The following is a 27,754-nucleotide window of genomic DNA, read 5'->3' on the forward strand; positions in this document are numbered from 1 at the left end:
GAATAACGTATTGGAGTGCTGTGTCTCTACATGCCTTTATATTCCTCACTGTAGTATTTCGGCTATTCCAAGTAGTTCTGTGAGCTTTCAAGTAAGTCTGAGGATGTGAGGTCTAAGCTGAGTTTAAAAAAACCCCAACAAACAAATGGTGAGTGCTGCAAGCTTAGAGTGGAGCCTGAAATTTTAGGATGTTTAAAGGCACAAACTTAGAATTTCCTTGGACTAAAACACATAAACATTGCAAATTTGGTAGCTTATATAATGAAAATTTTTTATCAACAAAATTTTGATTTCCTGGTAACTTGACTGTTAAAAACTACTTGGAATTTTTTCAGAAGATTGTGCTGTTTTTTCCTAAAAATCAGTAAAAGATATGTCCTGTTGTGTTTTGTTTTCTTTTTTCCTATGCTCTGACAGTGAGCAGTGAATCTTTCTGTTCTTCCAGAAGATGGAGACAAGAAAACAGCATATGGTAACACTCACCTCTTGCTTCCTGACAGGCTCCAGCTGTTCAGATCTTTGACAGATGAGAATAGTTTATGAGGCTGTTTCTTATGCTTGGGCTTTGTCCTCTGTTTTCTTTGCTTTTTATCTGTTGAAACTATTTACTGTATGTGCATAAACCCTAGACACTTGATGTGTTTCTGTGCATGTGGTGAGAATGCATTCTCCTTCACTTCAGTGTAATTGCTAAAGGTGCAATGTTTACTTAAATTTTCTTCTTGCTGCCAATATTATTTGCGCCTGAGATTTATGAGGGGTTCAAATTCTCTTAATGTTGCTTCCAAGATTCAGCACAGATGAAGGCAGGCATGGTCACAAGAGCTAATTATAATTGAGTGTATTTAAAGAGTAAGATAAGATTGAACTAGACACTTTCAGGCTAAATGGAAAGAACAAAGAAGAGTAACACCAGGCAGAAACAATCTGTTGAGGAGAAAAAAAGCTGAAGAGGAAAGCAGCAGAAAAAAACCAGTTAATTTTAGGTGTATTAGAAGACCAGCTGAACTCATCTGTTTGCAGTGCTGAGGGGCCACATTAGTGATGTTCTCTGTGCAGTGTTGCAATATAGAACTACTTGCAGGATAATGTTGTGCTTGTTTTACTGCACAGCAGGTGGTAGTGAAAATCTGGTTTTGCATTTCCTGCCTCACATCTACCTGTCACTCTTTTTATCTGGAATTTGTTGTACTTTGACAAGTCATGGAAGTTAACTGCCTTGAATCCTTTTTCAGGAGTATTCTAGAGAATAATGGCAGCTGGGGAATCTCTCACACCCGCGTCCCAACAGAATCCAGGCCAGGGCACGTTGCACTTATTGCTGGATTTTATGAAGATGTCAGTGCAGTTGCTAAAGGTAGGCTGGTCCTAAAGCTTGGAATGTTGTCCTCCAAGGTACTGAGTTTCAGTCCTGTGCTGGGTTTCTAGATGATTATTGATAAATACCTGTGTTGTAGTTTATATGCCAAGATGATATGGAAAATAGTAATTTTCGATGGATTTTCAAATCCTGATAGCTAGGAAAATAGCTTACATAAATTAATATATTTTTAATATGGTTGAATGTAGCAGCCTGAATCTAAAAGCAGAAGTATCTTATGGCCTCACCTCCTCATGTGACAGAGTTTTCAATTATTGTTTGGGATGCGCTAGGATATGGCTAAGTAGATGTTGCAAACAAGAAATGAACTGCAGTGTCTCAGCTGGACCGTTGCAAGCTTGAATTGGAGAATCAGGAGCAAAATACACTAAAAGCCCCAAACCCATGTTTTGTCCAGAGCTTTTACTGAGTGTTTTGGGCTTTTTTATATGGAACAACCCTTTGCATTACTGACCTGGTCTTTGTGTGTTCCTCTGCCTTCCCTCAGGCTTCCAGGCCTGAGCACTAGTCACATGTGCTGGTTTTAGACAGGGGAGTTGAGAGTAATTACTTGAAGCGGTGCAGCTGGAGAAAGACTGATTGTCCTTCTCGGACGTCCCGGCTAGCTGTCCAGCACCGCTAGCAGTACAGGGGCACTATCCCCATCTCCGTTCTTCGGGACAGCACCTAAGGCAAATGCTCTGTGCTGTGACAGCAGCACTACCTTGTGGTAGGACGTGGTTTGGCTTATGGCTACAGTCAGCAGAAATAAGAAGAGAAATAAGAGAGCTCTCCAGCTATGGTGAATCCAGGTTTATTGGGCCCCAAGGGAAACTGACAACCAAAGAGGAAGAGGGGAAGGTTGCAACAGCTTATAAGGAGGGAGGGACACAGGGGAGGAGTCGGTCCTCTGGCGAATAGAGTTTTAGAAGGGAGTGGGATACAAAAGATTGACTTAGGGAGAACACCAATGGGGATAACTTGAGGGTGGGGCCGCGGCCCCTGAATCAATCACTTGATGCTCTGGCTGGAAGTTTCTAGAGAGTTCTAGAGAGAAAGGTGGGAGCACCAAGTGATGGACAAGGCACTGGGGCGGGATTTGAGAAAGGGTACATTGATCTCCTAGGCAACTGGGGAGGAGTTGGGATAACTGGCAGCATAAAGGAGGGAAGGGAGAACCAGGGCAGAACCATTACATGATAGAGGGAACAGAACAATCCAACTTATATAGACACAACACAACGGGTCTTGTCCGTGTTCCTCATGAAAAGGTTCTTCCTTCTGACAATCACTACAACTGCAGGATTGGCAAGGATACTTAGTTAAGAGCAACTCCATATTTCTGTCAAGTGCCTTTTCATGGAAACAGAAAATCTTGAATGTTTTATTGTAAGGAAGTACAGCATGACTTCTAGAAGTATATATATAAGTGTGTATCTTATTGCCTGAAATGCCAAACACTGAGTTCAGGCAATAGGAGATGCAGAATTCAGGGAAGTGCTAGCTGTTTAGAAGGTAAACCAGCTGTGTGCTTTGCTTGTTTGAAACCCTGCATAATGAGATTGGTCTGGTTTTCAGCTCACTTCATAATGAATGGGGGAGTAATTATAATGGATGTTTAAATGGAATTAAAATCAAGATGCACAAATTGGAGTTCATTGTGAAATAATTTAGGGGAAACTTATTAAAAAAACCCACAACATTTTGCATGGACTATCAATTTTAGCAGTCAATGAGATCTTCTGGCAATGCCATTTAAATGCAGGTGTGTTTGTTTAACAGGATGGAAGGAGAATCCAGTGGAATTTGACTCAGTTTTCAATGAAAGTAAATATACCTGGAGCTGGGGAAGCCCAGATATTTTGCCAATGTTTGCAAAAGGTAAGACTTAATTTTATGAATCTTTAACACATAGTTATCAGGTAGTAAAATACAGACACTTAGCATTTTGAGTTATAACAGAAGGTGAAAAAAGTATTTTTAGTTTGTGTATTTCTGTATACTCTATTTCTAGTTTGTGAAATGAAGATGGGGTGGAGGAAAATAAGTAGGCTTTTGATGAGGATATCACTATTTATTACTCACTTATTTAAATAGACCTTAACTAATTTTGTGAATACACTAAAAGAACACACCTTTAGTTATAAGGACAAAGTATTTTTTCCTTTGGTGAGGTTTAAAATTCTTGTTTTGCAAACCTGCAGCTGAGATTTTTCTTCAAGCCTGCAGCTTCCAGTGACCTGGGAGATGGAACTGCAGCCATGCTTTTTCAGTGTAGGAGTTGAAGAAGTAGCTTATTGTGGGTTATCCTGCTTCTACTCACAACATTAATATATAAAGGAAAGAACTGTGTGCAAGCAGGAACTTCCTGGCACTATTCCTGAAGCTGAGGTCTTTTGCCTGTGGTGTGCAGTGTGTTAAAGTCTTGTCAGGCCAGTGCAGTTGGGGTTTGAGCATGCAGAGATTGCTGAGCAACGCTTCAAATGTTTAAAGGTTCTCCAAGTTTAATATTGTTGTTTTCTTGGAAGAATGAGTACATATACACCCTTTCACATAATCTCAGAATAAACAGACTCAAGTGAAAAGGGGACAAGCTAAGGGCATGTGCTGCTGTTCTGTTCTGGGCTTTTGTATTGACAAATAATAAGAAAAATGGGATAGGCAGGATAGGAGTAGAATGTAATATTGGTTTAGAGAAAACGTACATCATATTTCTCATGATGATTCTTGAACTTTTTCTGAACTCATGTCTCTTCCCCCTCACATCCTGACATTCCCCCCCACGCCTCTCTTTTCTGCTCTTTGCTTAAGCCTCATGAATTTATGATGAGCTGTAAAAATATCTCCTGATCATTTCCCATGACCTCAGATTACAGCTTGTATTTGGAAATAGTGTGATGGTGGTGGGGAGAGGGGAAAGGTAGTTGCCCTCACACAGATTATTTGTGTTTTAAGGGATATATTCTTGGGAAAATATTTGGGGAATTCAAGAATTTCCCAGAGCCCTGTCTTTCTACTGGTTTTGTTTGAGTTAGATGATAAGCAGAGGACTTGTGAGCAGCTTTGATGTTATCTGAAGAGATGTCCAAGGAAAATACTCTCTATATGGCTTGTTCTGAGTGGTATCAACAATGCAGCTCCCTTTTGCAGGGGGGAGAAAATCCCCCAAAGTTGACCAAGTTTTATGTATCTGAGAAGTAGATGCTGTGTCAGAACATGAATCATGATTTCTCATGATAGAAGGACAGATTAATTTCTTTTAGAAAAAGATAGTTCCCTTTCTTTCAACGAGGCCAAGTTTTATAGTACGGAAGGCAAAGCAATCAAGTGTTTGTTCTTTATCTTTACTTTTACAAAAAAGCAAAGAAAGAGATAGAAATTGAGCTATCTGCCCCTTTCTTTGCATGTTGCAAATTAGTGAGGCCACAAGACTCTTCTTGTGTATATTTTATCATGCCAATATGTTCCAAATTTTACCATCTCACCACTTGCGTTGGATGATGCATAAAGAGTGGATGATACCTGCTGCCTTTTGGAAAGGATAGAAAAATCCTTTGTTTCCTGTCATTGTCTATTTTCTCTAGGTACGTTTCTTGTAATAAAATATATATTTCAAGGAAGTGGTTGAGAATTCTATAAGGAAGTAAAAAAATGCTCACAGATTTTTTTAAAATATCAAAATAGATATACATGAAATCTAAATTTGGCCAAGTTTTAATGACTGTGTGATTAGTATTTCAGTCTGAGAAAATGTCTGAATAACCTTTTTATCTTGAGCAGTATTAGAAGATATTTGTTTCTAATAGTTAACCCCACTTAAGATAACACAAATTCATGATGCTAATTTTAACCTTCTTTTCTGTGATGTTTTTAGATTATAACCCGAAATTATCTAAAAATAACAGGGTTTGAAAATGCCTATTTTATTTCCTTAAAACTTTGAGTTTCTCTTCTAGACTTGCCAGGATTTGAGGTTTGACCTGAAAAATCCAGCCCTGTACTCTACTGTCAGTGATCTGAGTTGGAGTAAATTACAACGTCATGCTGAAAAAGGAGCTGAGACTGTTGCTTCTCTAAGGGGAAGTAGATACTAGTTTGTTGCATCCAGATTGCCCTTTGTTTCATGGGTTCCCTTTCTTTTTTTTGGGAGCTTCCTGAAAGGCTAGGGTCATTGTTTTAACTTCAGTATGAAGAAAGGTATCATCAAGATCATGGGAACACAGGGACAAAACCATTGTCAGGATTATTCTGGACAGACAGACCTCTCCATCTTCTGGTTTAGTTCCTTATTGTTAAACAGTGCAGCATTTCTCATATCCCTCACGTGGCTGTATTTGATGACAGCTCTCTGATGGCCACACGCTGTCCTGCTCAGTGTCTGACTGTCTTTGTGTATTCATTCTTTTTCGCCCTCTTTTGTGCAGGGAAAATTTGCTGGCAAATTCTTCTGCTGGTCTGGACTTTGACCCATGGCAGACTTGTCATGGGTCACAACCTACCCCACTAGCAGAGTTGAGACATTCACTTTCTTCAGGACCTAAATCTTATTTTAAGAGTGTGATAACTTCATCCCTGATCCTAATGTTTGAATATGGGTGCTAAGTGTGAGATATAGTGGCAGAGAAGAGAGCAAAAGCAATAGGTGGTATCTTGTTTGGGAGTTTCTGGCACCTCCAGTTATTTCCTGTAGTGTAATGGCATCATCAAACCCAGCAGCTCTGTCCTTCTAAAAGATGTTTTCATCCCTGGCTTTCTTCTACTTCTCTATCCCATCTTTGCTTCCTCATTCCCAGACTTAAAAAAAGTGTTGGCATGCTGTTGCCTGCCCCCTCAAACAATAGAACTAACATAACATTTCCTAACATTTTGCGTAGTAGAAGTTCTTACCAAAAAGAAAACCAAAAAAAACCCCAAAACAAACAAACAAAAAAAAAACCCAAACCAAACCAAAAAAGAGACAAGAAACAGTTATTTTATAAGCTATGCAGGCACTTTCAAAACTTTCCTGGTATGACTTGATTTGGCCACCATTTCTCTTTGTAGCAGTGCAGGGTTGGGTGGACAGTTTTGTTTTGCTTTGGTAGAAATTGGAAATGGGTAAGTGGTAGATGTGTTCCTTTGTTTTTCTGCAAACTCTGGGCTATCATTGGCTTCTTTGTTGTGGCACCTCTCAAGGAAGGACTTCTCAAGTTTGCGGTGACACTATGGAAGAACACTACAGCATTCTATCCTCTTAGACTATCAGTCATCCTGGCAGTGATTGACAGTACTTATTTCTTCTTTTGAACTCATTTATCCACCAATTGAAATTCTTGCATTCACTTTTAATGCCTGGCAGTATTTTCTTCCTTTTCTTTTAAGCTGAGAACTGCAGTCAGTGCTCTGTGTTATAAGTAGTAGTAACATCTCCAGAGGCACAGGGGAGAGAGCTGCATCAGAAAATCTGTGCCAGCTTTCATCTTCCTGGCCTGAAATACCTGCATCCCTTTGTGTGGGTTTCCACATAATCTTGGTTAAGCAGCTGCCTTATCCTGGGATGTTGGTTCATTCACAAGCCTGGAAGCTTACACAACTGCATTATATAATTGTGACATACAGCAGATCGAATGTATTCTCTCTGGTCATCAACTGATTGAAGAACATTTTCCCCCCTGAGAGTTTATATAGTCATAGTATGAATGGCACCCCTGAGCTGTAACAGCTCTGCCATTGATGGAATTGTTTAATTAAACTTCACCTAGCTTCAAATCTGTTCAGGACTTCTGAAGTTTAATTTCTTGCCAGTCTTTGTCTTCCCCCTGCCCCCCCCCTTCTCTGCTTTGCTCCCTTGACAGTGAGTAGAGAATGGAGTTGCCTTGTCCAGATGCTGTGTTTGCACATCAGTGGCCCTTGTGTTGTACTTTGTGACTGAACATAGTCGAGTAGTTGTCCCTTTTCTGTTTTGGATGCTTCTTTTAAAGATGCAGACTTTGAATGTTGTCTCCCTGAAGTTGTCCACTGGGCCTTTGGTAGCTGGAATTGAAGTACAGTAACCCTCCTGATGCCTTTGTTATATGTGATATGTTTTCCTGTGGAAGAGACCTCATGGATAAGGCATTATCTTGCATGATTCAGTTGAACTACCAAAAGCTGAGCATATTTTTCTTCAACAGCCTGCCCCCAAAACATGTGTTCAAATGAGACTACGAATATGTATCTTCCTTTGTTAGAAGTTTCTCTGTGAAATTCTTTGTTTCAAAACCAAATTCTTTTTAATTTGCTTAAACTGGGATTTGGTTTTCTGCTATCTGTTTTTCCACATTTTACTTCCTTGCCTGAGCATACTGGATAACATTGTTTCTCATTCCTCTGAGGTGCTGATAAGCTAATGAGGTAAAATATTATCCAGGCTTCCAAAAAGGATTAATTATGGGAAAGTTTAAAATAAGAATAAAATTTCTATGACTTCTTTCAGGATCATCATTTTTTGTAGGTTTCTACTCCTGTGCAAACTATTTTTGACTATGAGAAAGGCAAAAAATCTTGTATCTCGTATGGCATCTATATTGTTTTTGCAGGTGCTACTGGAGATCATGTTTATACATTTTGTTATGCAGCAGAAAGTGAAGACTTTGGAGCAGAAGATGCAGCCAAGCTTGATATGTGGGTTTTTGATCATGTTAAGGTAAGCAGAGACTCTTTTTATGCTATCTGTTTATAAAATAAAGCACAGTTGCACGTTAACTTTATCACAGAACCTGTTAACACGTTATCACAGATGTAGATAGTATGACAATTTTGAAAGATCTATCACTTGGGGTCATAACTAAACATTTCTTGAATCAACTTTCATGACAAGTGTAATAGATGCTTAAAGGAAATATTTGTCATTTAGTGCTAATTTAAAAATTAACACTAATAAAAGTACCCTATAAAAACATTCTTGGCTTTGTTTTGTTTGCCTGTAATGTGAAACCCATCTTGGAGTACTATAGACCCTATAAGATCTTGAATGCAATTAGTTAAGGATTTTATAACAGCTGTTGCAGCGTGATAGAAATGACAAGCCTTTGCTACGAAAGCAAAATAAGCAATATTATGGACTTATTTTTTGTCAGGCTGTGTGGCTTTTCCTCACAGATGTAGCTGGGTTCTAATTTTCTGCTGTGGCTCACACTCTGCTGTGGCTGCCAGAGCAGGCACAGTTTGTTTCAGGGGACAGGGTATGAGGTAGAGGCAGCCCAGGACCCGGAGCTGTACAATTTGTTTCTGTGGTGCTCTGCTCAGCTGGCTTGGGTCAGTGCTGGTTCATGACTGTTTTCGGTGGCACTCTCACTGTGTTAATACTCCAAGGCACATGATTTCTGATTATTTGTTAATTCCTGTATTTATGTTATTCCATGCTGCCTCACTTCTTTTGGATTAAGAAATGCTGGTAGTGGGCATTGGTGTATAAATGTCTGTACCACTGAAGCAGTTGAGTGACTTACTTTCTGGATCTCATAATGATGTTAATGGAGTTTCAGACTTAAAACTTTTTTTCACAAGATCTCTGGGCTGTATGCATTAGTATAGCTAACCAGCATAAATCAAATAAAAATTAAAAAAAATAAATCAATAAACCAAATCATCATCTATTTAGGAAGTGAAAGGTAGTTCTGCTTTAAACAGTGACATAGGGTGGAAAAGATCATTATAGTTTGCTAATTTTCAAAGGAAGTGATTTTCTGAGTTTGCAGGTGAAAAGATGTTTTTTCTAAGTGCCATCATTTCCCTGAATGTGCACTTGTGCCGTGTTGTGTGTTGTAATGCATATGAATAATACAAATCAAATTAGGCTGTCAGTTACACTTGAATAGCTGTTGTCATAAAGTTGCACCCTGCTGTCATTTGGAGCTGCACAAGTATATGAGGGTGGTACTACCTTTCTTTTGCTTCAGAACACCTAATGGCATTTATCCTTTCAAGCTATAATGATATGTTTAAAATATATGTCATTACTGATTACTTTTTCCTTGGAGCCAGCACCATTATTTTTAAGACTTATTTTGCCCATCTAAATTCCATTCTGTGGATGGATAGGACTTGATTGATTGGCATAAGCCACACATTCCATTAATCATCTCTTCAACTGCACATCAACAATTGCTTCAGGAGTGTGAAACTTGGGGCTTACTGAAACCAAGGTCACTCTGCTATTATAGCTCTAACAACTTTCAGCTGAGCTAGTGAGATTATATATAAGTAGTAATGACATTATGCTGGAATCTAAATTCTGCTTTGCCTACTTTTTTTTTTCTTCTTTTGTCTTTTATCTCAGGTATTTAACAATATATTGTTTTACTCATATGTTGGCCAACGTGGTCCCTGGTTTCTGCCTCTTTAGGAAACAAAAGACACCAAATGTACTTCCTCTTTACTCTGCAGTCCACAGGTTCCAAGCATTGTGAGGGCCACTTGTTTGGGGCCACTTCCTCTGCCCTAAAACATGATGGGGATAAAATGAAGAATGGCTAACTCGAGTTGGGGCTGCTAGTGCTGGCAATATGAAATTCCTTTTCTCTTTCAAAATGCTAGCTAACAGGAAATAATCATCAGGAGATGATAAACTCTAATTTTTATTTGTATCTATGCTTAAATAATGAGTAGAAGAAAAACGTATGACACTCGATAGTTCTTGTCCTGTCTCCTTGCAATACAAGGTGATCATAGCCCTTTCTTGGGACAGAAAATACACCACAGACTAGAATCTCTGGGATTTTTTATCTACAGCAGTATGAAAATTCAGCAATATTCAAGTGCAGTAATAACTTGGGAGTGGTTTAGAGTTCCAGAATGGGCATGGAGTTGATGGACTGTGGTTCTTTCTGGTTTTTGGGTTGTTTGGGGCTTCTTTTCGTGTGTTTGTGTTTTGTTGTTTGTTTTTTTTTTTTTTAAGAAGCTGGCAAAATAATTAAGGAGAGGAGTTTAATCACTGTAATGTGACTCAATGATTCTCAGTAAAATAACTTTTACTGAAATCACAGTTTGAGTCTGTGCTAAGAAACTAAGGAGCAAAATACTGGGAGTCTAGATTAACTAATGGGAAAAAAAGATTTTGTTGGTGCATTTCTGATTTTTGAAAATATTTTGTGGCAAATAGTTTTGGAAGATTCAACTTTTTTTTTTTAGTGTAAAAAGTTTAAAATTTTAGGAACTCTGTCTTGGAGAGGAGTTCCAGTAATGGCCTAACCACAATTTATTATGTTTAAAGGGTGGGGTATTCAGTTAATGTCTTCTCACTGAAAAGGACACGTAGATACAGATGGCAAAAAATTGTGGGTTTTTTCCTTTATTCTTTTCTCATTTTGAACACAGTATTCCATTCTTCCTTTGTCTGCTTTCTGCTGGAGAAAGGCCACCCAAGCCTTCAGACTGCCCCTTCTGTGCAGGGTGGTGGATGGAGTCCAGAATTGAATTATGTTAAACTCTGAAGCTCTGCAGATAGTGCTGTGACTGGATGTTGATTTGTGCCAGTGAATTTCAATAGAGATAGCTCTGCTCTAATTAGCAGTGCAATGGTTTTATGATTCATTTAAAATGTATTAGTGTCTTGTGTATGATCATGTTCAAGGGATCTAAACCTGGCATATATGTTTGTCCTGCTTTTGTACTTTTGTTTTACATCTGAAAACTGGCATAACTATTTAAACTCTCCCAGCAGCACAATTCAGTGTGCACGGCTTTAAGCAGCCAATTAAATTAACTTGTCCCAGATTAAGGAGCTTTGTGAAAGGGAAAAGTTTGTTTGGTCTCTCTAATACATGCAGTCAGCAACAGTTTATCAGCTCTACTGAAGAATCATGCTTCCATGGAAGACACTGTTTGAGGGAACAAAAAGTCCCCAATTATTTAGATATTTAACATTTTAAAGTTCATATTTTGTTCAGACATTGTGAATCATTTGTAAGACCTTATAAATAGTCTTTATTTCTTCTTTGCTTTCTCCCATCGGAGGAGGGAGATGATTAGATCAAGATTCACAGTTATAACTAAAATTCTGTTGTACTGGTTTATTTAGTACTACATTAAAATTAAGTTCACAGTTTGATGTAAATATTTTAATGGGGAACTTTGTGCTCATCTTAAGGTGCATATCAGTTGTAACCAGTGCATTATTTTGTTGCTAGCTGCCAGTAAATCAAGCAAAAGTTGCCATAATAATTTAAAAAGAAGGCTGGAAAGGAAGCTGTAGTCATCTTGAGTCCAGCTCTCTTAATGAAGGAGGTTCAGGTAGAGCAACGCCCTCAGGCCTTGCCCAGTTAAGTTTTGAGCATCTCCAAGGGCAAGCCTTTAAAGCAGCTGTTCCAATACCTGGCTATAGTTATGGTTTACCAAATAATTTTTAAAAGTCTGTGTCTTACTGCAATTTTTCACATTTCAAATTGTGTCTGTCTCCCTGTGTCATCTCTGGGGCCCTCTGATCAGTCTGGCTCAATCAGAGGATGGAGATTCCTTTCACCCTCAGGGCAGACAGTTGTATACAGCAATGGGACCTCTCTTTATCTGCTTTTTCTTGAGACTGGAAAAACTGAGTGCTCTCAGCCTCTTAGTTGATTACTGCTGTCCCTGAAACTTCTTGGTGAGATTCAGCTTACATATACAGTGGAGGCAATATTACTGAATAGAGGAATAAAAGAGAAGCAAGAATAAAAAAGAGTGAGACAGGAAGATAGTTAAAATAAAGTGATGGGCTGGAAACTAGTGTTAAGTAGAAGTAGGACTCAAGTTTTGTGAACACGGAGTACCAAAAAGAAGAGGCCTTTAGCAGGCTGTAAGGAGATACAAAGATACTTCTGAACAAATAGTTCAGCAACATCCAGAGCAAGGTGAAGTGATTTTTGCCCTTGGTGTGTTTGGTACCTGCTTGCCAACTCACAACCTTTATCAGCCATCAATCCAGGCAAGCTTCCTGTTGTTTTTGGGATTTTTTTCAGTAAACCATTTTTGTTCAAGTTTCATGGGATCAAGTTCGCTGTTTGCTCTGGGAAAAGACATCACATCTTAGGTTGCACTCATCTTCCTTTTGTCTTCTTGTTTGCAATTGGCCAAAATATGGGCAAACTTTTCTGGCTGCTGCTGCTCTGCTTTATGAGGTGGCTGGGACTGTGAAACTGGGATGCTTTTGGTTTATCCAGGGGACTTGTCTGGTGGGAGAGGAGAAGCTCAGGCCTTGCCTTCCTCTGAATGATTTTTTTTTTTTGCTTAATCATTCTGTGATAGAAAAACATATGCTTTCTCATATTGATCTATGTTTTAAGATTCAATTTTGGGAGTTTTCCTGTTTGTCTGTTTTGATATGCTTTGTTTTGATTTCCTTTTATTTAATTAAAATTAAGGAAACAGTTTTATTGTATCCTGCAAATTACTGGTTTACTCTGGAAAGCTTCTTCAGTCTGTGGTCAAATTATGTGCAGGTGGATGGATCTCTGTGGGAAATGAAAATCTCCTTAAAAATAATTACATTGCTATTTAATGTAATCGGATTTTGTTCCTGTATCTTTATTTAAAATATCTCTGGACTTTGGTCATGATTTTGTTTGGACAAGAGCTGAAGCTGAGAAGCATGCAAATATTAGTCCATGTGGCTTGTGTGTGCTCAGGGAGTTAGAAAAGTGGAATTGCATACTGCCATGGTTTCCTGGCACAACTCACTGTGACATCCTTGCTGCCACTTTGGTCTTCCTCTGGGTACACTGACTTTTGTTTATATGAGGCATGAGCTTTAGATATTAAGAGCTGCATCACTGTCACAGCTGTGTAGTGGACTGCCCTGTCCTTTGGTGGCAGAAATGCTTCCCTGCCTCTACCAGCATTTTCCCTGGACTCCTGCATGAATTTCAAAGACACTCACTTATGTTAGTGTACTGAAAGGTTCTCTAGATGCTTTTTTGAACTAAGACCCTACCCTGTTTTGTTTCCTTGGGCAGTGCTGTTACTAAGGAGCTGATGCAGGAATAGCTGTCTGCCTGCATTTTGCATTGCTGCAGCGTGGCTGGTCTAACACAGAATAGCCCTGTCAAGACTCATTCAGTCCAAGGGGAAAATTCTCCGCTGGCATCTGCCTCAGGGATGCTTAAGTAGGACATGTGCAAGGCAGATGTATGTTCTGTAGTTCATATATTTGCAGAGCATGTCATGTTTTGTTCTGTTTTTATTTAGTTTCTGCAGACAAATTGTAGCTTGGTATCTCAGTCCTGCAGAACCTGCTTCCAAAGCAAGAATATTTGAGACCTTTGCGTCCAATTTAAATTCAGTAAATCAATAGAAATGCAAAGCCATGAGTGGCACTCAAGAGTGGCTCATCAATTTGTTTATACAGGTGACGTAGAAGGGATGATGTTTTTTTGCCTATGCAAATTCAAAAAAACCCTCATACAAAACCAAAACAAACCAACAAATAAAAACCCAACAAAAAAAGCCCAACAAAAAAAGCCCAACCAAAGAACACTTCAACATGAATGTTGTCTTAGATAAGCAGGAATTTGGACTGACCTGATAGTAGTTGTCTTCCAAGCTGTAAATTGGGAAGTCCATTATTTTTCCTCTTTTTAAACTCTAATAACTACTAGCATTTTGACATGGAAACAGCAGTGTTTTACTTCTAGTAAGATGCTTATCTTCTTCCATTTTGCTCAGATTAATATATTAATGACTTATTCCATACAGAGCTTCTTTAATTCTTCCAGAAGCAATCAAACATTGTTCTCTGCACTGAATGAAGAGAAAGTGGTTCTGTTCCTGCATTTGCTAGGCATAGACACCAATGGACATGCTCATCGGCCAAACTCAAGGTAATTGAGACATTAAGCATATCTTTCTTACTAGTTTTAAATGCATAAAGTGATTTTTTTTTAACAGTGCAATTTATCAAGCCAGAAACAAGAGTTGTAGTAGGGCGGGGGGTCATATATGTTACCGTGATCGTCTACATTCTGAATATTTGGGTTATTTTGTTTTTTAAGGTCCCATCTATAGAAATGATAGATTTTTGCTTTATACCGTATGTCAGGTTATATTCCTGTATTCAAGTCCGATTTTTAGCAGTTTTCTTAGTTGCAGCCAACACATAATCTAGAGGATATGTAGGAAATGCAGTTTTAAATGTAAAATGGATACAGTTTTCAGATACCGCACTGCTGAAGTGATATCATTGAGTTTATAGACAACAGTAAGCTCAGCAATAATGGCAAATTCTGGCATTATGTTTTGACTTTTTTATTACACTTAAAAAAAGAGCAGAGTTTAGATTAACAGTTCTCATCGCCAATTCATCTTGAAGTGTGTTATTCTGTGTGAACTTTCTTTTAATTTCTTCACATCCTGCTTTGCAGGATTTTATGTCTTTCTCTTGATCCTTGCATACTTTTAAAATTCTCTGATTTCCTGCATCATTATAAAGTTCATACTTGCTGTGTGTTTAATGCACATTTTTATGATTTTTTTTTTACAGACAGAGTTTTAAAACTGACTTTAGCAACAGATAGGAAATTAATTGTCTGAAAGTCAATCATGGTCAATCACTTTATCTAAAATACAAAATTTTTTACAAAATACAAATTTTTTATTTAGCTTATATTCCAGAAAACTAGGGTCTGTCCTGATCTATAAATCATCTCAAAACACTGACTGCCTGGTGAGATCTTTCTTTGCCATTTAGTTACCAGCTTAAAGTAATTTTTGCTATTTACAGTTAAGGTGTTTGAGTTTTCCAGAATTCCTTAGTTTTGGCATTCTGCTTAACTTGCTTGGTAGCTGTGAGTAGTAAAATTATAGTCTTATATCAAGGACAGGTCAGATTTGAAGTATAAATCCATTTGAAACTGTGGTTTCAGTAATCTTCAAACTGTGCTGCAACGATTTAATATCTCAGTAAGACTCAGAAGAGGAGAGATTTTACATCTAGGAAGCCTTTTGTTAGCTTGATGTTCATTTGAGATTAAAGCAGTCTGTACTCAAAGGGCTGGGCTTTATGACCATGGATAAGTTGCTTAATACCAACTGTGAGAGCCACCTGGAATGTAACATTTTTTTCCTCTTTTTCAAGGGAGTACCAGGAGAATATTAAACAAGTTGATGAGGGTGTGAAAGAAATTGCTTCACTGATTGACAGTTTCTATGGAAATGATGGAAAGACTGCATTTATTTTGACTTCTGACCATGGAATGACAGATTGGGGTGAGTCTTTTTAAATATTGAGTCAGTTGAGTTTATGGGCATCTGGTGTGTGATTAGAGAGCTCTGTCCCATGAGAAGCTTTGGAGCCCCTCCTTTAATTTGGTATCCTAAGTGTTGCTTGTGTATGAAAATCCATGCAAATTGCTGTGACAGCTGCATTCCATGTCTGGACAGAAAAAAGACACTAAGTTAAAGCTTAATTTCCTCAGTGACTGCTAGTAGGGATAGAAAGATTGCTGCAGAAATCACCTTAGGCAGGAGAAGACGGTGTAATTTTGGCTGCCAGCAGCAAATTTGGTCTTGTTTCAGCCCATCTGGGAGATAGAGTTCTCACTTTGGTGCTCTAAAGCACCTGGAAAAGGTGGGAAATCTGTCCAGGAGTTGGTGAAAAACTGTAGAGATGTTTTGTGAGGGTGCCGAATCTTTTGCTTATTTTGGCCTTTTAAGCACAGCAGAAAGGAGGGGACTGCTGTGTGATCTTTCTAGAGGAGGCTGGTGCTGGAGACAGGTGAAAGAGCTGAGAGTACAGAGAGCTGAATGAGGCAGGGGCCAACTATGCTGATACCCACAGAGGAGGCTTGTGAAGGGTATGGCCACAGTGGCCAAATGCTTTGAGGGCAGATGAGAAAAGTTTGCAGTGCTAAGCTCATTTAGACATTTTTCCCTAATTCTTTCTTCTTTCAAGAACCTTAAGAACACTCCTGTCCTTGTGTGCAGCCAGTGAAAATGCTAAGTCTCTTTTCCAATGCTGTGTGCTTGTAGCCACTAACTATGACACTTTTGGAACAGGGCTGCTCCAGGCATGGTCGTGGCAAAACAACAGTCAGCATGTTACTCTCTGTATGAAATCCTAAAGTTGCTCAGTTGAAGAGATGCAGATTTTTTCTGTCATCAGAGATAACAAAATATTTGTATATTTATCCAATCAACCTAATTACCATCTGTTCATTTGCAAAATAGTCCATTTTGAGTAATATTTACTGTTGAGCTTACTGCCACTTGCAGTAAGATTTTAATTCTGCTGTATTTTTCCTATATGTTTCAAGAAATGATTTCATATTTTTTTATAAGGAAGGGATGTGTGTATATATATTTTTATATATATGATCATAGAGATCTCAGGAGGTCCAGCCACCTGCTCAAGGCAGGATTAGCTTTCGAATCAGACACAGATGCTAGGGCTTATCAGCAGGGCCCTTAAAACCTCAAAGGGATGGAGCCTATGCAATCCTTTTGGGCAGCCTGCTCTGCTGCTTGCCTGCCCTCATGGAGGGGGAAAGGTTTTCTTTATCTGCAATCTGAACTTCCTTTGTGTCAAATTATGGCTGTTCTGTCGTGCTCCCACTGTGCACCACAGTGACACTCCATCCTCTCTCAGGCCTCCTCACATTGGGGTGCAGGCAGGCTGCTCTGCTGTGTTCTCCCCAAAACTATTTCTTCTCCAGGCTGAGCAAGTCCCAGTCCCTCAGCTGCTTCTCACAGGGCAAGTGCTCCTCCCTGAGACCATTCCAGATGATGGGTGTCTTTCCAGTACCAAAGGAGCCCAAAGCTGGGTCCAGTGTCTAGAGGTTGTCTCACAGCTACTGAATAGAGGAGAACAGTCCTTTCCCTGTACCATGCTCCTGTTAACACCACCTGTGGTGCTGTTGGCCTTCCTTGCTGCCAGAGTGAGCTGCAAGGGTGTTCTCATTGTGCACTGGATCCTTTGGAGGGGGAATAAAAGGTGTTAGGAGTAACTTCTTCAGGCTTTGAGAACCACTGGTCTGTCATAGTTTTCTGTCATCTCTTTCTGTCTTGAAGGAAAAGCTTGATCATGTGCCGTAACTTTGAAGTTGACTTAAGTGATTCCTAGAGCAAACCCAGAGGTTCTGTTCAGGCCCATTGCAAGCTGTCTGAAGGATAATTCAGGAGTTTTACTTTGAGCTGGTTGGTACTATCAGGCCCTGTTGCAGCCTTTCAGTGGTTATTTGCAGAATGGGATGTGCGCCAGTTTTAAAACAAATTAAACATTGGGAGGATGGGGGGGCCTATTAGGGAAAAGAATATGATCTGACTTAGACATGATCAAAGACATTGTGGTTGCTGGCAAAAGCCTATGGTGTCACTGGCTTTGTCAGTCTGACCCCATGATTTTGCTTTAAATTGATGTCAGATGGAACAGCTGACCACCAACGAAGGGCATTCCATACCCACCTTGGCCTCTTGTTCCTGCTACCATCCTGGCACAAGTACCTGTGTGGTGTGCTGGTCTATGGAACAGACAACTAAACAACAGCACCCTTTTCCCCCTGTAGGGGGATAGAATATAAGAAAAATCAAGGTAGTGTAGTAATTAATCTTACCCCTAAGGAGTTGCAGCTGGGCCAATTAGCAAAGATTTGGAACAGGCCTGACTTTAACAGGCCGCAGCTGTAACCAATGAGAAGAAGAGTGCTATAAAAGAGTGGGGTGGCTAGTTGGGAAGAGAAGTGGAGTCAGTTGGCTCCTTTGTGAAGAAGAAAGAAGCAGTGCTCTGAGGAGCTGCCCATGAGAAAAACTAAGAAGGTATGGAACTCTTGTGATAAGGAGACAACAGTATGGAAGCCCTGCAATAAGATGACAACATTCCCCCTTTTCCCTGAAAAGGTCTATTTGGAGAGTGTTAGAGGTGGAACTTGGAACTGACCCAGCTGAACAGAATTATTTTCCTTCCCCTCTTGTTATTCAGATCAGAACTGAAACAGTTCTTTATAACATGGAGGGAGTGGGTACAGCTGCCTCTCTCAACTCTATCTGTCTTAAAGTATTCATAGAGGTAGAATCTCAGTGAAATGCTGATGGAGCTGGTGGCTTGGCTATATTTTCCTCCTGCAGTAATAAGAATATAACAGATATAAGAAATAGTCCCTGGTCTGTGGAAGATACAGGAAGTGCTCTCTCCATAAGCTCTTTTTACCAAAGTTCTTCAAAGAACAGCAGTTGTTGCTGTTTTTGAACCCAGAGAATGCCCACCAAGAAATGTCAGAAATCTAATTCCCAGACCAGTGTGTTCTTAAGCTTTAGGCTGTTTAAAGTAAGCAAAGTTGACTCTTCAGCTGTGCCACAGTGATTGTTTTAGGGACAGAATTAGGTATGCTGTTGGGAATAGCCTTGATGTTGCACAACAATATGCTTTGTCTGTCCTTTGTATTTATTAAAATTTATAGACAGGGAAGAGCATGTGTCTGTGTGAATATAAGGCAAATGTGTAATCTTGTAGACCATACAGGGACCCACATAGGGTTTGTATAACAAAGTCCTTCCCTTTGAGCCTGGGTTATCTCACTGCACCCACTGGGTTCAATGGCCAGCGTTTCTTACAAGTTTGTGTGGCTCCTGCTTTAGTACAACTGCTGCTGAGATGTCACAGTTTTCAACCTTCCTGCTTTTGGTGGCTGATATGTTAAGCTGGAGGAAATCTGTTTCCCCAGGGAAGAAAGTAATGTTTTATCAATTTTTAAGGAATGTGCTACTAGACTTTAAAACCTTAAAAATGAACTTCTATCACTGTTGCAAAGATGACAGTTGCAGTGCATATTGCTTCTTGGTTTTGAAGTGGAAGTCTAATTCTTATTCAGAGGTCAGTTCTATATGATTTTTTTTCACATGTGCCTAATATTACTGAAATCAGACTTTCTTGGTTTCACTAAGATGCTCAGGATAAGCACATGTATGTGTTTTGAGCTGGTAACTACTCCATATGTTGAGGCTTTAAAAAATATTATGGCTTTATTTCCTGTATGTTAAAAATTTGAGGTTTTAATATAAAAAGTTCTGTCTATTTAGTCTTGACTTAACTGATACTGATTTCCCAACTTGAAATTTGAATTTAGCCCTTATTATTAGTGGCATAAAATAAGCTATGAAGCTGGAATAGGTTGTCTGTAACAGACTTTTACTATGTGTGTATCAAGAGCTTTGTACATGTGCGTGTATTTTTATTGCATGTAGATTTTGTTTGTTCTTACAGCACATGTCTTAAAGTTTCTATTTTTCTTGTTTGGTGTATCTTAGGATCCCATGGAGCTGGTCATCCCTCAGAAACTTTAACACCACTGATTGTTTGGGGTGCTGGGGTAAATTATCCACAGAAAGTTACAACCCAGTTCTTTGAAGACAATTTTTTGAAAGGTAGGTAAAATATAAGACTTAAGTGAAAGATTCTGATGGAAACTGAGATGTTTTTAACCATTATGCCTGTTGAGCTTCACCAACTTCTATTCCATTTCAGAAAGTGTGATTTCCTTTGTGTGATGTGTAAGGAAAAGGTGACAGGGTATGCCTAAGGAAGCTACTGCAAAATTGGGTAGATAACATCAGTCAGTTTTCTTTTCTAACCATAGAATTGAAGACTTTCTCTCTTTGTTGACAGGAGGCTATTTATGCTCCTAAAACTTCATTCCTTAGAGAATGAAGGAGACTTAATTTTTAACTCCCAGATGTTGAATATATTAGTGCATAATACATAATGATTACATTATTAGAAACATAAGTTGACAAGTTCAAGGACTCCTTTCTAACTTCACAGCACAACCCTGTGGACATTCTAGGGGCTGTCTTGTCTCATTTGCGTATCCTTGCAGCTGTTGTGCAAATGTAAACAGCTTTTCTTAATGAAAAACTGTGATTCTTCACACTGTTATTTTTGCCTTTTCTAATTTATTTAAGAGTAAACATTTTTAAAGGAATGAATTTTTATTATTTCGCATACATAATGCAATAAATGCTGTCTTACTGAAATATCAGTGTAGTTAGAGACTCTTGAACACATGATTAAATTATTCAAGCTGTTCCTCTTTCATGTGCCTGCCCCATTCTTGTGGCCTACTCTGTTTTTTAAGACGCCTTCAGTCTTGGGTTGTTGCTCGTGATCAATGAGGTAATGACTTCCTATTTTATTGGATTGTTTGTCAAGGTACATTAGAGAAAACAGGCAAAAATTACTTCAGCTCTGAGGTGTTAACTCCGCCCTGCTCTCAAGAAGGTATTTGGTAACAGGTTAGGTCATTTCAGAAATAGTGCTACCTTTTCACTCCTTGTGCCTAACTGCTGCTATAAAATGATGACATCTGTGATAAAATTGAAAATGAGTTGTAGAAAAAAAACAGACTAAAACAACTGATTTTGGTGTCAGTGATGGCTGATCTGCTAGACTTTTAAGGACATTTGATATCTAAGGGTTGATCTGTAATAGCTGAATTCTACATCTGTCAGTTTCCTTGATTCTCAGCAGCCTTACTGCAAACCTCAGCATTTGACTTGAAATCATGATGAAAATGATGTGAGAGATTTCAAAAAAGATGAGCATTGAGCTGACTCCCAGGTGCACAGTAGGGGAAGCTATATGGCCCTCATCTGTTAGGTAATGTGTATTTACTTAGAGGATGACATTTGTCTGCACCCTGCTGTGCTTGCTTCATATTTTCCTTCTGATGGTTAAAAAAACTAGCAAAGCAAATAACCACACAAAAAACCAAGCACACCAAAGCAAACATCAGAAACTCCTCCATTCATTTTGGGCTAGCTTTGCATCTGTCAAGCACACTGTTGCTTTGTTTAGACACTTAACGTTACAGATTCTTAATTGGCAAGGAATAATCTCTATTGGAGATTTGAGATGCTCTGAGTATCTTGGGAGTTTGAATTTCTGTTTGAGTAATAACTATCTTCTTAAAAAGAGACTGTTCTCTCAGGTAGTACATCAGCTCCTAGTAGGTTATGTAGCTTAGAAGTAAAGACAAAATTGTTGAAATGGAACTTGGCACTTGCACAGGTCAATACAGCTCAGCTACTCCATTGTTAGAATCCCATATATTTTCACAAAGGTAACATATAAAAGAAAAGCTGTTTAAAAGAGTTCTCTTGAAATGTTCTTTGAATCTGTCTTTCCTGCCCCGTACAGCTGCAGCTGTGGCTGCATGCAGGGGAGGAGAGTGTTTTCAAGACTGCTGTGTCACTGATGTATGCAGGTGTCAGGCTTACATTTCTACTTGCATGCTCCAATGTTCAAGTTCTTTCCATCTATTGACAATCCTTTTCAATTTCTCCAAGTGTTTATGGAAATATTGACAGAACATTTCTAATGCTGACAAACTTCTTATGATCTGTTCAGTGCAAGCAGGCTGAAGGCAGCTCAGTGAATTGTCTTTCTTCTCATTGTTGCCATGGAGGGTTCATACCCCCCAAAGGCAGTGCCTACAGCCAGGACTTAGCCTGTCCAGTTTGTCACAGAGACATGAATGTGTTCCTTGGATGGCCAGAAGGGCACAGAATCTGCTCTGGGTTGGCAGCCTTCTCATCAGTTTCGTCACCTGTGCTCTGCCTTCCCTCAGGCCTGCTCATGCAATCCTCTTGGAAAGATTTGTTATGGCAGCCTTGCATCCTGTGGGCGACATGTGCTATTACCCATTTGGCCACTGGTTTGACCCTTCTTCGGCAGGAAAGAGAATACAGAACTGCTCTCTAGCTCCTCAGGGGCTGATGGCTGGCCCTGGGGCACAAGCCCAGAGGAGCTTGTGAGTGAAGGCACAACCTCCTGCAGCATCAGGATATGGGGTGCTTGATACAAGCCTGCTTTGTAGGGGGCTCAGCCTGCTTTGGCACAGCTGAGGGAGCTCACTGTACCCTCCACGAGTTTGGCTTCTGTGAGGTTTTATGTGAGATCTTCTTTGCTTCATGTACCCTCATCCTCAGCCTCTTTTTGAACTGGCACTTCCCTGCTGTTTCCCTGGACTGTTTGCATCTGACAGCTCAGCATGCTGCAGTAAAAGCAGGGAAGGATAAAGGCAAAAAACCCCTCTATGAAGTGGGTGGAAAACTGCTGAGCACTGTACAGGAAACCTAGACAGTGAGCTGGAATAATAAACCAATGTGGGCAGCATGCACAGCCAAGATGCCTCACTCCTGGGAGTACAGCCTGGACTGGCCAGTCTGTAGGTGTGTCACAGTCCTTAGGAGCTCCTTGGCTCAGTGTCCTGTGGCTCTTGGTCCCAAGCAGATGTCTTCAATTCTGCATTTTGGAATATCTGAGTAGAGCATGCAGAGATGAAAAAACTTCTAACAAAAAGAGGAAGTTTTCTCTAGCAGAGACAGTTTCTTCCTACCTTAGACACATTTTGTGTGTGCACAGACAGTTTTCCAATGTTTTTCTTTGGAAAACTGAATTTAAAGGGAAAACGGACAATTCATTTATACAATAGAAATATTGGTAAGAGTCTGTTTCTAGAAATACAAATCCATTTCCTTTTCTGGGAAGCAAAAGGAAGCAGACTTGTACCTTTTGGTATGAGTTTAACAGAATTGATGATTAATGCTGCTAATACTTCCCCTGTGTTGCCATGGGAACTCCCCTTAGCTGTCTCACTACTGTTAAAGTACAAGTCTGCTCTTCAGGGTGCTTGTGGAACCAAGTAACAGTGGACCTTTACTCAGACCCCCCCAAGGTAGCAGTGGTATGAACTAATTGCTGGAAGTAAGTTTGCTGTATGCAATACTGCAGATGTATGAAAGAAAAAACCAAAACCAAACCTTGCTAAACTCTGTTTTTAAATAACTGTCCACCCCCAAAGAAAATAGGCAATTTTCTCTTTATTTCCTTAGAGGCCAGCGTAGAGCAGGAAAATATAATTTTCAACCAGGTTTTTGTATGATGTGCCAAAGCTTTAGGATCTAATGTTTGTACCGTGCTATACCAGTGCATTTAGGACCTTGGGTTAGCCTTTTTTACCAGCTATTGAAGAGATGCTATAAATCTCCTAAATCCGAGTTTGATTCTTTTAGTTGGCACAGGAGGTAATACATCCCTGTGCTGAAAAAAATAAAAGCCTTAGCCTTTTTTCTACTGATCTAGGTCACAATTGCAGGCAGCAATTTATCCTGCTGGATAAAAGAAAATGTGAATTTAAATGAATGCATTTTGTTGTTTCTGCCTGTTGAGTTCCATCTGTAACCCTTCTTGAGCTAGCATCCTAATGTAAAATCATAATTTTCTTTAGTACCAACACTTTACAGAAAATGGCAACAAGATAGTAAATGTCAACTGAACTTGAACTGTCCTTTGAAATCTGTGTAGATTAGCTGTTCAGGTGCTCTGTTGTTTCTTGCAGAATGGAAACTGGAGAACTTGAAGAGGCTTGATGTCAATCAGGTATCAAACACACCTAATTTAATCGTTCATAAGTTTTCCCCTTAAATTATGAGTTTTGCTTGATTTAAAGTAATTACTTGAGTGAATGATCACACCAATGTAACATTTCCCTAGAAACAGGAACCACAATAACATAATGAGGGTAAGTTTAAATTGCTTGTTGACAAGCAATTGACAGCTGCACAAACAACTTCTCCTGAAGATGCATTATTGCACCATTTATTTAAGCGATCCCACATGGCTGTAGGAAAAGTGCAATACAATATACCAGGTCCCCCAAGCTGCTGTCATGAAATCAAAACCATTTCTTGCTATAGTGGTAAACTGTGGAGTTTTTTTTCATCTGTGATTGTGGCCCAAATATTTTGCAATTTAGACAATTAGTCGAGGAAGAAAAGAATGTGAACAACTTTTCCATTGATCCTTAATCAGTCAAGCTTTTTTAAACTGTGGTGCTTCATCATCCTTCAAAAATCAATATATGAATAACAGACTCCAAACCTACTCAAACAAGGGAAATAATCTCATGCTAGAAGGTTCAAATTGGGAATGTTTTGGATCAACTGCCTTCAGCAAATCCCTGGTACAAAACTACAAAAAAAGATTAGTTTTCCTCTCAAGGTTGGTAGGAGTTATGGCAATGTTGTTTTGAGACTGTAAAGAAGAGTCTTGAATATTACTTTGCCCTGGATAATGGAGTTCCCAAGGACAGACAGAGCTTTTGTCCTGTAGTACACGTGGGACGATGGGTAAAAATAGCAAACAAGACTTCTAATTATCATTACACTCCAAGTGTATTCCAAGTATTGTTCTCAACAAATAATGGTTTGGAGTCTGCTCAGTAGATCTGAGGCTGGAGTAGTGCCTGTGATTTCAGTGTAGTTTTTTCAGATTTATGCCTGAGAAACAAAGAATTTTGGTGTCTAGTTTTATATTAAAGGAAAATATAAACCTGGTAAGAGGCAGTGTTTATTATCACAAATAGAAGGAAATGATAACTTATTTCATGAGATACTTTAGTGAAGATTGAAGGGCCTCTTGGAGGCCTGACTGGACATTAAAAAACTGCAGAAACTCCCTCTGTAGGGGAGAAGATGAGCAATCTGCGCTGTGGAAGCATGGGATAAAGAATGTTGTGAAAAGCAGTATATCCAGAATACTGCTTAAAACTGTAAATATGGAATTAGTTCTTTTGGTCATATAAATAGCCATAAAAAGTGGTATGCCTCTCTGAGTGCAGTAAAGGAGATGTTGAATTCCTGCAAATAAATACTGGGGTAGTTATAATTTGCCTTTTAAATGAAATGTATTTTTTCAAGCTTGCTCAGCAGCAGAGCTTCACATTTTGAATCTAATCATGCCATGACTACTAGAAACTAAAAGCCCAAAAAACTGTAAAGGAGACGTGCGTGTATAACTTGGTGATATTACATAGTTATCTTTTGCATACGCAGATATGTTAAAATTAAGCTGAATTTATTATCTCTAGAGGCTGAAGCTATGTTAAAATGGAATGCTTCTGTTTGTACAGGCTGATATAGCACCACTGATGGCTTCCCTTATCGGTGTGCCTTTCCCCCTGAACTCTGTGGTAAGAAGTACAGATGTTTTTCTATGTTATAAAAATCTGTTCACTATAAAGGAAGAGGTGCTAGGGGCAAGACTTGAGGTGTGTGAGGAGAAGGATTACAGATTTGTCAAAGTGCTATAGGGTGTGAAGACTGCTTGTAGTTTTAATTTTATGTGTGTATCTTTAGAGTACAAACTTAAATTTTTTTAATGTATTGTATAGGGCTTTTAATTGGAGAGGCAGCTGGTCCTTTTCTAAGCTGCAACTTTATACTCTTGAGCTATCTAAGAGTTTTTTGTTGCTTTGTTTTTAGGGATGGTAAAAATGCAATATGGTTTGAATAACACATGATTTTGATCATGAAAGCTAAGCCTGTAAACAAGCCAGTTCCTGCAATTTAATATTCAATTATTTCTTGATTAAACTGGTGTACTTTCTTCAGATGTTATCTTGTGCCTCTAATTTAGTGAAGAGCGAGATGACTTCTTTTAATTTCTTTCATGTATTATTACATAGTTCAAAAGTTGCCTCATAAATATTGAATTGACAATTAGCATTTCATTAGTGTGCTGTCACACTGCTGGTTTCACATATAAAACACCTATTTACAGCATATTTTTTGGAATATTTCTTCTGGGGACTCTGTCCAAGGAATTGTCCCCTTGTCCTGCACTCATTGCTGGTTATGTGAGGAAAGCTGCCCAACACAGGGTGGCATGGGAACTGCTCCCTTTCCTACCACAAGTACTGGATTGAGTCAGGCCCAGGTGGGGCTTTGGGTAGAAGACTGTTAGGGGTATCAAAAATAGCTTTTGATTAGAGGTTGAGTTTATATTATTTTATAGTATATAGTTTGGTAACAACTTCTGTTATTTATGCTTTTTGCATTCCTGTAGAAGCTGAGATATTACAAACAATCCCTACAATGTTGCAAATCTGTGTGAGAAGAGTATTTTCAAATAACATGAGTTATTTCAGCAGTAATTTGAAGTGTTCTTACTGCTTATTTGGCCAGCAATTCAGTTAAGAGAAATTCCTGTTATTTAATTTAATTTTTTTTTACTTATTACGTGTATTTTTCTTCCTCAGGGAACTCTGCCTCTGGAGTATCTGAACACTAGTGCTCTTTTCAAAGCAGAGAGCATGTTTACCAATGCTGTTCAGGTTCTTGAGCAATTTAAGGTACTAAACATATGGTAAAAAAGCCCAACTTATTTGAATAATAGTTGTTGCTATGTCAAAGTAACTGTATGACTTACCCTATCCATAGTGTGCCAAGTCGAAAGGATTAAAATTGAATGCACATTCATTTGATTGAATAGCTGTCAGACTTATCTGGGGAAGCTTGAAATACTTTAATAAAGAAGTTTGGTTGGCTTTTTCTAAGGAGAATGAATAACTTTTTTCTTGCATCTTAACAAAAATGGTGATGTTTATTGGTGTTAATGTAAATCTACTTGCAGTATATAGGTAGACTGCTGGTACCAGAGAAGGGAAATAATGCCTTGGCATTTGGGGCTGGGAGACAAGGCCTTAAATCAGGGTCACTACACAAACAGATCAGAAAGGTAAAAGGCTCCTGTGCATTAAAGAAATTAAATTAGTGGCCTAATTAACTTTTAGCTAATGCTGTTATATCTGTTGTTTTGCTTTGCAAATGTTCATCTCTGGTTCCTCTGTCTTGATTCATTTAATATTGGATATTACATTATGAGAACACATGAGTGGTCCAAATAAAAAAGGTTCTGTTTCACTAAGCAGTGGAGTGAGAAACTGTCCAAAATCCCAGTTTTGGCAAGGCACAGAAATACTCTGAAGGAAAATCATCCTCCACAGATAGAAGCTGAGACACAAAAGAACTGTTATCCTCTCTGGAAATTCCTGTCACGGTAGTGAAACAATGAACTAGCATGAGATGACCTGCATGAGATCAGCACCTTCAGCATCTTCTGTCCCTTTGTGAATGCCAGCTTCACAAAGGTGTGGATACCAGGGTGGCAGTGTCAGCAGCAGAATCACTTTCAAAAATAAGGTGGAGAGCTAGTGTGTTAACAGGGAGAGTAACTGGTGGGGTTGGATGTGAAGTTTGAAGCATGCAGATATGACCTCTGCAGTTGGAAGACCACTGCTTTAAGCATTAAGGATGACTCAGATATTTTTCAGTTAAATTGGCATCTTGGAGATTATTTAAAAAAACGAAGTAGTTCTGCTTCTCCTTTCTTTTGAGCTTGCTTTTGTTCTGTTGTTCTCTAGTGCTGGGTTATTCTTGTTGGCTTTTTTTTAGCATTTTATTGGAATGATCCTGTCTGCATTTCCTTTGAATTTCGTTTTTTCTCTGCTGGAGCAGAAGTAGATTGGCTTAGACATGCCAAGTGGATTTTTACTTTTCCTGTGATAGGCTGACCTGACCACAGTTTGTGCTCCCTGGAGATGATGTTGCCTCGGATGGATAGGATGAAATATG

General features: G+C 39.0%; 1 protein-coding gene across 4 annotated transcripts in view; it reads left to right on the forward strand.

Annotated features, from left to right (window-relative positions):
* PIGN (phosphatidylinositol glycan anchor biosynthesis class N) overlaps positions 1–27,754 on the forward strand; it is a 116,918-nt gene that overhangs the window by 18,472 nt on the left and 70,692 nt on the right. For 3 of the 4 annotated variants that reach the window (XR_011683558.1, XM_071453503.1, XM_071453515.1), the window contains 9 exons: positions 1,236–1,357; positions 3,143–3,241; positions 7,918–8,024; positions 14,048–14,172; positions 15,426–15,556; positions 19,589–19,705; positions 23,680–23,720; positions 25,252–25,311; positions 26,380–26,472. Coding sequence is in view for 3 of the 4 variants with exons in the window: in XM_071453503.1 (XP_071309604.1) it covers positions 1,236–1,357; positions 3,143–3,241; positions 7,918–8,024; positions 14,048–14,172; positions 15,426–15,556; positions 19,589–19,705; positions 23,680–23,720; positions 25,252–25,311; positions 26,380–26,472 (895 nt within the window). In the remaining variant the exon portion in view is untranslated. Of the gene's footprint in view, positions 1–417; positions 473–1,235; positions 1,358–3,142; positions 3,242–7,917; positions 8,025–14,047; positions 14,173–15,425; positions 15,557–19,588; positions 19,706–23,679; positions 23,721–25,251; positions 25,312–26,379; positions 26,473–27,754 lie in introns of all 4 variants that reach the window. The other variant, XM_071453524.1, reaches the window with a different exon arrangement.

Source organism: Agelaius tricolor, unplaced genomic scaffold (assembly GCF_023055355.1).
Source record: "Agelaius tricolor isolate 1412-34295 unplaced genomic scaffold, bAgeTri1.0.p SCAF_2, whole genome shotgun sequence".
NCBI classification, from domain to species: Eukaryota; Metazoa; Chordata; class Aves; order Passeriformes; family Icteridae; genus Agelaius; species Agelaius tricolor.